Raw genomic sequence first — 12,325 nt, 5'->3', positions numbered from 1 at the left:
TCATTATAATCTAGAGGTATCAGGAACAATGGGATGACCCAGTGACATTGCGCTGTATGTGCGTCCTCTGGTGGTTAAGCAATGAGTGTTTGCGCTCCTGTATGCTGATTTGCTAAATGGAAATCTTTTAACCTTAGGCCGCTCCCCCAATTTTACTAATTGTTTTGGTTGTTGTGTTAGGAGATCTGGTAAATGTCTCTGATTATCTTGATTTACAATTTTGTTTGAAAAGTAGAATTTAGACAGGTAAGAAAAAAATTTACAAAAAAAGTGAAAAAGATGTTTGATAAGTATTATTCCTGGTCTGTATGGCCACACAAGGGCTGCCTCACTGAGTCTGACTTATGTGTGACTCTCAGTTTCACTTCAGCAGTCATCCTTGGCCTACGTTTCATAAGCTCAGTGTCTCAGGCCAAAACCACAGAGCTACCTGTGCAGCTGCGCTCCAACATTACACAGCAAACAGAGGAGGATAATACATAAGTGAGGCTGGAGAGAGATCAGAGTATCCCGGGGGGGGAGAGAGGACAGAGAGTATATTGGGAGAGAGAGATCAGAGTATCCTGGGGGAGAGAGAGATCAGAGTATCCTGGGGGAGAGAGAGATCAGAGTATCCTGGGGGGGAGAGAGATCAGAGTATCCTGGGGGGAGAGAGAGACCAGAGTATCCTGGGGGAGAGAGAGATCAGAGTATCCTGGGGGGAGAGAGAGATCAGAGTATCCTGGGGGGAGAGAGATCAGAGTATCCTGGGGGGAGAGAGAGGACAGAGAGATCAGAGTATCCTGGGGGGAGAGAGAGGACAGAGAGATCAGAGTATCCTGGGGGGGGAGGGAGATCAGAGTATCCTGGGGGCGGAGGGAGATCAGAGTATCCTGGAGGGAGGGAGATCAGAGTATCCTGGGGGGAGAGAGATCAGAGTATCCTGGGGGGAGAGAGATCAGAGTATCCTGGGGGAGAGAGATCAGAGTATCCTGGGGGGATAGAGATCAGAGTATCCTGGGGGAGAGAGAGATCAGAGTATCCTGGGGGAGAGAGAGATCAGAGTATCCTGGGGGGGAGGGAGATCAGAGTATCCTGGGGGGGAGGGAGATCAGAGTATCCTGGGGGGGGAGGGAGATCAGAGTATCCTGGGGGGAGAGAGATCCACAGGAAGAGAGAGGACAGAATACCCCAGGAGAGAGAGAGCGAGTAAGGATAGAATTTCCCGGGGGAAAGAGAGGAGAGAATATCCTGGGAGAGAGACCCTGTAGAGCTCACCGATGCCCCATATCCTGCAGATCTCCCCGATCCCCTGTACCCTTAACCTGTAGATCTCCCCGATGCCCATATCCTGTAGATGTCCCTGATCCTTCAGAACTCGCAATTCTCTCCGATCCCCCATGTCCTGCAGATCTCCCTGACCCTTAGTATCCTGCAGATCTCCCCATCCCTCGTAACCTGCAGATCTCTCCGATCCCCAGCAAGCTGCAGATCTCCTCAATCCCTTTTAAACTTCAGATCTCCCTGATCCCCTGTATCCTGCAGATCTCCCTGATCCTCTGCGATATACACTAAAAGATAATCCAGCCAATCCAGACTATCTGCTCCCTTTCTGAGTGACTGTTGCTCAGTGTATGTACAGTAACAATAATTGGCATAAGCTCAAAAAGCATTTCTAATCTCACGGTCTGATTTTCAGGCACGTTCTGTCAGACCCTTCTTCTATAGACATGGCTATATCTCACCCGCGTATGGTAATGACTAACGATCTGGGGACATTCTCTATATAGATTGCCCATTAAATGTGACATTTGGTGGTCGTACGCACAGCTTCTCTGTGACTGTACGAGATGAGCGATCACTGGTACTGTAAAGAGTAACGATAAATTGCTAAGTGAACAGCGTCACTTCAAGATTATCGCTCAGACTGTCGCACCGTCTGCCGGATCCTCTCATGTGTATGAGCAGCTTAAGCCTTAACTGTACTGAACAAGATGTGATTGTTCCTCTTTAATTAGCAGATAAGCAGAAGATCACAATAACAGTGACCGGGCAGAGCTGGGGGATGGGAAAATACCGGGAACCATCAGAGATGAAAATATAACACAATGAAAACACCAAAAAACAACTGCAGATTAAAAGTTACGCCAAGAGAAAACAAAGGTAAATCAGGGAGTATACTGCAATACATAGTCTGTCAGTTATCAGCCGACTCTGAGCAACCAGAAACTTCCAGACAGATATTTATATTACAGAACATTCTACTCAGAAATCACATTATAGAACATTCTACTCAGAAATCACATTATAGAACATTCCACTCAGAAATCACATTATAGAACATTCTACTCAGAAATCACATTATGGAACATTTTACTCAGAAATCACATTATAGAACATTCTACTCAGAAATCACATTATGGAACATTCTACTCAGAAATCACATTATGGAACATTCTACTCAGAAATCACATTATGGAACATTCCACTCAGAAATCACATTATAAAACATTCTACTAAGAAATCACATTACAGAACATTCTACTCAAATCACATTATGGAACCTTCTACTCAGAAATCACATTATGGAACATTCTACTCAGAAATCACATTATAGAACATTCTACTCAGAAATCACATTATAGAACATTCTACTCAGAAATCACATTATGGAACATTCTACTCAGAAATCACATTATGGAACATTCTACTCAGAAATCACATTATGGAACATTCCACTCAGAAATCACATTATAAAACATTCTACTAAGAAATCACATTACAGAACATTCTACTCAAATCACATTATGGAACCTTCTACTCAGAAATCACATTATGGAACATTCTACTCAGAAATCACATTATAGAACATTCTACTCAGAAATCACATTACGGAACATTCCACTCAGAAATCACATTATAGAACATTCTACTCAAATCACATTATGGAGCATTCTGCTCAGAAATCACATTTTGGAACATTCTACTCAGAAATCACATTGTGGAACATTCTACTCAGAAATCACATTATGGAACATTCTACTCAGAAATCACATTATAAAACATTCTACTCAGAAATCACATTATGGAACATTCCACTCAGAAATCACATTATGGAACATTCCACTCAGAAATCACATTATGGAACATTCCACTCAGAAATCACATTATAGAACATTCCACTCAGAAATCACATTATGGAACATTCCACTCAGAAATCACATTATGGAACATTCTACTCAGAAATCACATTATGGAACACTCTACTCAGAAATCACATTATAGAACATTCTACTCAGAAATCACATTATGGAAAATTCCACTCAGAAATCACATTATGGAACATTCTACTCAGAAATCACATTATAGAACATTCTACTCAGAAATCACATTATGGAACATTCTACTCAGAAATCACATTATAGAACATTCTCCCCATAAATCACATTATGGAACATTCTCGGTACATTACGGAACATTATGGATAGTAGATAACGTTTCTATGACATGATACATTATAGATAGACTTGTGGAAGACTCCCGCAGAGATTCCAATCCAGACACATTAGCTGGAGCCAAGCGCTATGAGCCGGAAATCTCCTAAGAATGTTCTGACTACAGTACATTGTCTTTCTACAGAACATTAACCCTTCTGATAGGTCTTCCATATGGGACCCTCACCCAGTGCCCTAATAGGGTACCCTCATCTATTGCCCTAATACGGGACCCTCGTCCAGTGCCCTAATACAGGACCCTCATCCTGTGCCCTGATATGGGACCCTCATCCAGTGCCCTGCTACAGGACCCTCATCCAGTGCCCTAATACGGAACCCTCATCCAGTGCCCTAATTCGGGACCCTCATCCTGTGCCCTGATATGGGACCCTCATCCAGTGCCCTAATACGGGACCCTAATCCAGTGCCCTGATACGGGACCCTCATCCAGTGCCCTGATACGGGACCCTGATCCTGTGCCCTGATATGGGACCCTCATCCAGTGCCCTGATATGGGACCCTCATCCAGTGCCCTGATATGGGACCCTCATCCTGTGCCCTGATATGGGACCCTCATCCTGTGCCCTGATATGGGACCCTCATCCAGTGCCCTGATATGGGACCCTCATCCAGTGCCCTGATATGGGACCCTCATCCAGTGCCCTGATATGGGACCCTCATCCAGTGCCCTGATATGGGACCCTCATCCAGTGCCCTGTTATGGGACCCTCATCCTGTGCCCTGATATGGGACCCTCATCCAGTGCCCTGATATGGGACCCTCATCCAGTGGCCTAATACGAGACCCTCATCCAATGCCCCAGGGAATATCCCTGCCCCCTCCCACCATTCTCTCCATCCATCCAGCAATGTGCAGCCACCCTTTGGCACTTACTCAGGACCAGGAGCGCCCCAATAACCCTGCTGTGATGCATCCTCGTCGCCTTCTCCTCTTTCCAGCTCTCCTCTGGCGTTTGCTAGAAGTGAGAGGCGATCCCACTGCCTGTGGCTTTATGACTAAGTCACCTGTGAGCAGGTGGATCTATCCCCCACCCCCAGCCCAGAGACCAGTGTGATAGGCTCAGCCCCTGTGTCATTCAGGAGAGGAACAGACTAGTGAGGTCACAAAGCAAATTTACTCAGTTCTATTCTTAGAAACCAGATACCTGTCAGAACTTCACCTTAACCCCTTGCTCACCCTGCAGGTCCCGGGCATAGATCCCAGAGGGGCACAGATCTGCTGAGACCAGAGTTGGGGGCTCCAAGCTGGACCCCAAATGGTGGCTACTCCCAGCTTCTGCCAAACTTTATATCCCTGCAGGATTGGTGCAGTAGTATCGGTGCTGGCTGTGTAACTGGCAGCTAATCCCACATTTCCTCTACGCAGGACAGAGAGATCAGGCTCCGCACTCAGGCCTGATGCAGATGTGGTGGGATTGCAGAGCCGCAGGGAAGCGGCTCTGCAATACCGTCCAACTCGTATGCTAATGCGGCAAGAGGCGTCGGTAGGAAATAGACACTTCCATACTGCATCTGCGATCTGACAGCAGCGTCGGTAGGAAATAGACACCTCCGTACTGCATCTGCGATCTGACAGCAGCGTCGGTAGGAAATAGACACCTCCATACTGCATCTGCGATCTGACAGCAGCGTCGGTAGGAAATAGACACCTCCATACTGCATCTGCGATCTGACAGCAGCGTCGGTAGGAAATAGACACCTCTGTACTGCATCTGCGATCTAACAGCAGCGTCGGTAGGAAATAGACACCTCCATACTGCATCTGCGATCTGACAGCAGCGTCGGTAGGAAATAGACAGCTCCGTACTGCATCTGCGATCTGACAGCAGCGTCGGTAGGAAATAGACACCTCCATACTGCATCTGCGATCTAACAGCAGCGTCGGTAGAAAATAGACACTTCCATACTGCATCTGCGATCTGACAGCAGCGTCGGTAGGAAATAGACACCTCCGTACTGCATCTGCGATCTGACAGCAGCGTCGGTAGGAAATAGACACCTCCATACTGCATCTGCGATCTGACAGCAGCGTCGGTAGGAAATAGACACTTCCATACTGCATCTGCGATCTGACAGCAGCGTCGGTAGGAAATAGACACCTCTGTACTGCATCTGCGATCTGACAGCAGAGTTGGTAGGAAATAGACACCTCCATACTGCATCTGCGATCTGACAGCAGCGTCGGTAGGAAATAGACACTTCCATACTGCATCTGCGATCTGACAGCAGCGTCGGTAGGAAATAGACACTTCCATACTGCATCTGCGATCTGACAGCAGCGTCGGTAGGAAATAGACACCTCCGTACTGCATCTGCGATCTGACAGCAGCGTCGGTAGGAAATAGACACCTCCATACTGCATCTGCGATCTGACAGCAGCGTCGGTAGGAAATAGACACCTCCATACTGCATCTGCGATCTGACAGCAGCGTCGGTAGGAAATAGACACCTCTGTACTGCATCTGCGATCTAACAGCAGCGTCGGTAGGAAATAGACACCTCCATACTGCATCTGCGATCTGACAGCAGCGTCGGTAGGAAATAGACAGCTCCGTACTGCATCTGCGATCTGACAGCAGCGTCGGTAGGAAATAGACACCTCCATACTGCATCTGCGATCTAACAGCAGCGTCGGTAGAAAATAGACACTTCCATACTGCATCTGCGATCTGACAGCAGCGTCGGTAGGAAATAGACACCTCCGTACTGCATCTGCGATCTGACAGCAGCGTCGGTAGGAAATAGACACCTCCATACTGCATCTGCGATCTGACAGCAGCGTCGGTAGGAAATAGACACTTCCATACTGCATCTGCGATCTGACAGCAGCGTCGGTAGGAAATAGACACCTCTGTACTGCATCTGCGATCTGACAGCAGAGTTGGTAGGAAATAGACACCTCCATACTGCATCTGCGATCTGACAGCAGCGTCGGTAGGAAATAGACACTTCCATACTGCATCTGCGATCTGACAGCAGCGTCGGTAGGAAATAGACACTTCCATACTGCATCTGCGATCTGACAGCAGAGTTGGTAGGAAATAGACACCTCCATACTGCATCTGCGATCTGACAGCAGCGTCGGTAGGAAATAGACACCTCCATACTGCATATGCGATCTGACAGCAGCGTCGGTAGTAAATAGACACCTCCATACTGCATCTACGATCTGACAGCAGCGTTGGTAGGAAAAAGACACTTCGATACTGCATCTGCGATCTGACAGCAGCGTCGGTAGGAAATAGACACCTCCATACTGCATCTGCGATCTGACAGCAGCGTCGGTAGGAAAAAGACACTTCGATACTGCATCTGCGATCTGACAGCAGCGTCGGTAGGAAATAGACACTTCCATACTGCATCTGCGATCTGACAGCAGCGTCGGTAGGAAATAGACACTTCCATACTGCATCTGCGATCTAACAGCAGCGTCGGTAGGAAATAGACACCTCCGTACTGCATCTGCGATCTGACAGCAGCGTCGGTAGGAAATAGACACTTCCATACTGCATCTGCGATCTGACAGCAGCGTCGGTAGGAAATAGACACCTCCATACTGCATCTGCGATCTGACAGCAGCGTCGGTAGGAAATAGACACCTCCGTACTGCATCTGCGATCTGACAGCAGCGTCGGTAGGAAATAGACTCCTCCGTACTGCATCTGCGATGTAACAGCAGCGTCGGTAGGAAATAGACACCTCCGTACTGCATCTGCGATCCAACAGCAGCGTCGGTAGGAAATAGACACCACCATACTGCATCTGCGATCTAACAGCAGCGTCGGTAGGAAATAGACACCTCCGTACTGCATCTGCGATCTAACAGCAGCGTCGGTAGGAAATAGACACCTCCGTACTGCATCTGCGATCTAACAGCAGCATCGGTAGGAAATAGACACCTCCGTACTGCATCTGCGATCTAACAGCAGCGTCGGTACGAAATAGATCGCAGATGCAGTATGGAAGTGTCTATTTCCTACCGACGCTGCTGTTAGATCGCAGATGCAGTATGGAAGTGTCTAACAGCAGCGTCAGTAGGAAATAGACACCTCCATACTGCATCTGCGATCTAACAGCAGCGTCGGTAGGAAATAGACACTTCCATACTGCATCTGCGATCTGACAGCAGCGTTGGTTGGAAATCGGCACTTCCATACTGCATCTGTGATCTGACAGCAGCACTGGCCTCAGTATCAGTGTGTGTCAGCAATGACAGTACAGCACCGGTTGCAGTAATAGTACAGCGCTGGCCTCAGTATCAGTGTGTGGAAGCAATGACAGTACAGCACCGGCTGCAGTAATAGTACAGTGCCATCCTCAGTATCAGTGTGTGGCAGCAATGACAGTACAGCACCGGCTGCAGTAATAGTACAGCGCCGGCCTCAGTATCAGTGTGTGTCTGCAATGACAGTACAGCACTGGCTGCAGTAATAGTACAGTGCCGGCCTCAGTATCAGTGTGTGGCAGTAATGACAGTACAGCACCGGTTGCAGTAATAGTACAGTGCCGGCCTTAGTATTAGTGTGTGGCAGCAATGACAGTACAGCACCGGTGGCAGTAATAGTACAGCGCTGGCCTCAGTATCAGTGTGTGGCAGTAATGACAGTACAGCACCGGTTACAGTAATAGTACAGCGCCGGCCTCAGTATCAGTGTGTGGCAGCAATGACAGTACAGCACCGGTTGCAGTAATAGTACAGTGCCGGCCTCAGTATCAGTGTGTGGCAGCAATGACAGTACAGCACCGGCTGCAGTAATAGTACAGTGCCATCCTCAGTATCAGTGTGTGGCAGCAATGACAGTACAGCACCGGCTGCAGTAATAGTACAGTGTCGGCCTCAGTATCCGTGTGTGTCAGCAATGACAGTACAGCACCGGTTGCAGTAATAGTACAGTGCCGGCCTCAGTATCAGTGTGTGGCAGCAATGACAGTACAGCACCGGCTGCAGTAATAGTACAGTGCTGGCCTCAGTGTCAGTGTGTGGCAGTAATGACAGTACAGCACCGGCTGCAGTAATAGTACAGTGCTGGCCTCAGTATCAGTGTGTGGCAGCAATGACAGTACAGCACCGGCTGCAGTAATAGTACAGTGCCGGCCTCAGTATCAGTGTGTGGCAGCAATGACAGTACAGCACTGGCTGCAGTAATAGTACAGTGCCGGCCTCAGTGTCAGTGTGTGGCAGTAATGACAGTACAGCACCGGCTGCAGTAATAGTACAGTGCCGTCCTCAGTATCAGTGTGTGGCAGCAATGACAGTACAGCACCGGCTGCAGTAATAGTACAGTGCCGTCCTCAGTATCAGTGTGTGGCAGCAATGACAGTACAGCACCGGCTGCAGTAGTAGTACAGTGCCGGCCTCAGTATCAGTGTGTGGCAGTAATGACAGTACAGCACCGGCTGCAGTAATAGTACAGTGCCGTCCTCAGTATCAGTGTGTGGCAGCAATGACAGTACAGCACCGGCTGCAGTAATAGTACAGTGCTGGCCTCAGTGTCAGTGTGTGGCAGCAATGACAGTACAGCACCGGCTGCAGTAATAGTACAGTGCTGGCCTCAGTATCAGTGTGTGGCAGCAATGACAGTACAGCACCGGCTGCAGTAATAGTACAGTGCTGGCCTCAGTGTCAGTGTGTGGCAGTAATGACAGTACAGCACCGGCTGCAGTAATAGTACAGTGCTGGCCTCAGTGTCAGTGTGTGGCAGCAATGACAGTACAGCACCGGCTGCAGTAATAGTACAGTGCCGGCCTCAGTATCAGTGTGTGGCAGTAATGACAGTACAGCACTGGTTGCAGTAACGGTAGAGGGGGCCGAGCCAATCACCATTGATGTGGATTAAACATTGAAAAATCACCACTGAAGGTAAAAACATCAGACATGAGCAGTAAGACGTGGCTGGTTCTGATGGAGACACTGCTTCCCAGCAGCCACAGGCAGGATGGGGAGCACATGACAGAGAGATGTTCCCATGTGGATATGGGCACCTACTGGAGGAGTGGGTACATTATGCCAATGCTCGTGACCCCAGCGTTGAGAATCCCAATGCTGGCATCCTGACAGGGTTAGGATACTGACACCTGTCGATAGGTGTCCCCCTCTCCCAACCCTCCCACGCTGGTAACCTAACCTCCCCCTCCCCGCACTCTAAACCTAACCCTCCCCATAGTGCCTAACCCTAATGTGTTCTGAGCGCCGGAATCACTGCAGTCGGAATATTGACCGAATCCCCCTACTGGGCACCCTGGTGGTGATCGCATACATTGTAGCTGGTGGCTGCGGTTCAGCATGGCGCCTTAGCGATGCCACAAGGATTTATCGTGTGTGACCCTCACTCGGGAGCTTTCTGCATGGTCCCCTCCCTGCAGGGTGAAATATTTTGGGCTACGATTAGTCCCTAAAAGCGTTGAGGTTAGATGTATAAAGGGTAAGTATAAGGTGCCCTGTATGTCTGGTGGCAGCATTGCCTCTGCCGCGCAGTAATAAGAGGTAATGTAGTTCTGGGTCAGTTCTCCTTTAAGAGATTCCTCCCTGGTGAGCGGCCCTGGTGCATCTGTTTGCACGGTACACGGTAACCTGATCACTTTTTTCCAGACCAAACAATCCCATTAGAAGTAGCGACTCCTCATAACTCATCTCCCCGGTCACAATATGCATTTCCCCTATGTCCTCACCTGTAACCTGCTCTCTAGCTGCATCTGATGGCTGGAAGGGACCTTACAGAGCCCAGATTATATCAGGGATCAGATGAGGCTGAACTTGCCCCTATACAAGGACTATCTCACACTCAGCCAGACAGACATGGCCAATGGGCTCGCCTGCCAGGGCGTAATATTATCATTATTGCTGTTATTTACATGGCACAGAAGAGCAGACGGCCCTCTTGCATCATTGCCATAGGAAACGGGGCAGCGCAGGGCTTGGCAATGTGATTAGCTGTGAAACGCGTCAGTGGCCCCACCGCACCTGCTGCGATGACGTGGCGGGAATTGCCCTGTCCCATACACTGCTCTTCCCCTCTAGGATCTCGGGAGGTCGGAAATGTAATAATAGCAGGAAAGCGAGGGTAATAGGTAATAGGCAAGAGGTACTGAGACAACATAAAGCACAGTACAGAGCATACAGGAGGCACTATACCAGGAAACATATATAGGCGAGGTGGGGGAGACGAGAAGAGAGGAGGAGTTAGGACCCTGCTCATAGGAGCTTGCACTCTAAAGAGCATAGAAGCCAAGTTCATTGCCTATAACACCTTTAGAGAGCTTGTGACAGGAAGAGAGAAGGCTGTAACAGCAATAGCCCTGTACCGGTGGCAGGTTGTGCCCCTCAGGGGAGGTAACATATCAATCAAGAAACTGTAAGAAGAGGGCATAACCCTCAGGGTGGGCCTCAGGAATGAGGGGGGTGATACATCACTGGGGGGTCATAGGTCACCCCCCTATTCCTATAGGCACCCTTACATTGCCAGCTGTGAGAAAGACGCTTCCTAACGTTCCTGGAAAATCGGGAAAAGGAAAGAGATGGGAAGATTATAACGGCTCTTTAAGCTGCTGATAGAGAATGAGAATGATAAGCTTATAGCCAGACTGCGGATCATGTGATCAGCAGTATACAGAGGCACAGGGAAGGCTGCGGACCATGTGATCAGCAGTATACAGAGGCACAGGACAGGCTGCGGACCATGTGATCAGCAGTATACAGAGGCACAGGACAGGCTGCGGACCATGTGATCAGCAGCGTACAGAGGCACTGATCCTGTATACAGTATGTCTGATGCATGTGCAATGGCAAACAATCGCTTGATCTGTGTAAATATCGGCATTGCATAAATGTCATAATCCCACCCTATATCAACAGCCTCTTTCCTCACAAACTCACCACTGCTGTTACTCTCAGCATTGATTTACACAAAGTCTCTGTGCCTGTTTTGGACTTCCATTCACGCCAGTCAGCTCTTGATTTGCTTCCCGGATATTTAGAGCTTCAATGGGGTGATTGATTTGTTTTCATCCTGGCACTTTCCTATTGGGTGCCCAACAGAGCAATTCAATTGTTGCGCCATTCGGACATGAATAGCCGCGGCTGCACACGTTTCTGCTCGCACCCATCTTTGATATCTCTGGCTTTAGTTATGAAGCTAGTAGTGACTGTTCCAACTTTTGTAGCTGTAAGCACTTTATTTACAATTCATTTGATTGTTATAGGATCATACATGGTTAATGTAAAAAACTACTCTTCATTGCAGCTGAAATGCCTGGTAACTCCTGAGTCAAAATACCAGCATTCTTTTCTGCAGCTGTCTGTGACACTCAAAGCGAACTCATCTTTGCCATTGTACTTCTTATTCTGCATAGCATTTACATTATTATGTTTACATTCAAATGCTTTGTGACTTATTGTTTTGACATATATAACACTTGTACTTGAATTTTCTGAGCTTCTCTGCCTTACTGTGTAATGCAATATTTTCAGCATTCGATTCAACTGGCACATGTTCCTGGACTAGCAGTTTTGCTCTAACAATGTCTGTAGTTAACTTGGCTGTGTTTGCTTCCAATGTCACCACTAGAAAGTCATACTCAGAAGTGAAATTTTGCAGCATCGCCGTAACGATCTCCACATCATCTATTTGGACTCCTACAGACATTAGCTGCTGTGGTATTGACAACATTCTGTCAATATAGGGCCTGATTCAGACCCACTCGCGAGCGGCTGTCCGCTCGCAAGTGGGTCGATGTTCTGGACTGAGCATGCGCACGACGGAGGGAGCTCCGTTGTGCGCATGCGCCAGACGCGACGAGCGAAGGAAAGTCCTTCGCTCGTTGTGTCCGATCAAA

General features: G+C 48.4%; 1 protein-coding gene across 1 annotated transcript in view; it reads right to left on the bottom strand.

The window, feature by feature from the left end:
* LOC148508560 (uncharacterized) overlaps nucleotides 1-4,470 on the bottom strand; it is a 25,993-nt gene extending 21,523 nt beyond the window's left edge. Inside the window, exon 1 of the mRNA XM_088444364.1 lies at nucleotides 4,368-4,470. Coding sequence (XP_088300490.1) covers nucleotides 4,368-4,407 — 40 coding nt within the window. The 5' untranslated portion in view covers nucleotides 4,408-4,470. The remainder of the gene's footprint in view (nucleotides 1-4,367) is intronic.
* Between the last annotated feature and the right edge of the window lie 7,855 nt (nucleotides 4,471-12,325).

This window comes from Taudactylus pleione, unplaced genomic scaffold (assembly GCF_031769625.1).
Source record: "Taudactylus pleione unplaced genomic scaffold, aTauple2 ptg000357l, whole genome shotgun sequence".
NCBI classification, from domain to species: Eukaryota; Metazoa; Chordata; class Amphibia; order Anura; family Myobatrachidae; genus Taudactylus; species Taudactylus pleione.
The sequence above is the reverse complement of the archived record's forward strand: the minus strand, read 5'-3'. Positions and strand labels throughout refer to the sequence as shown.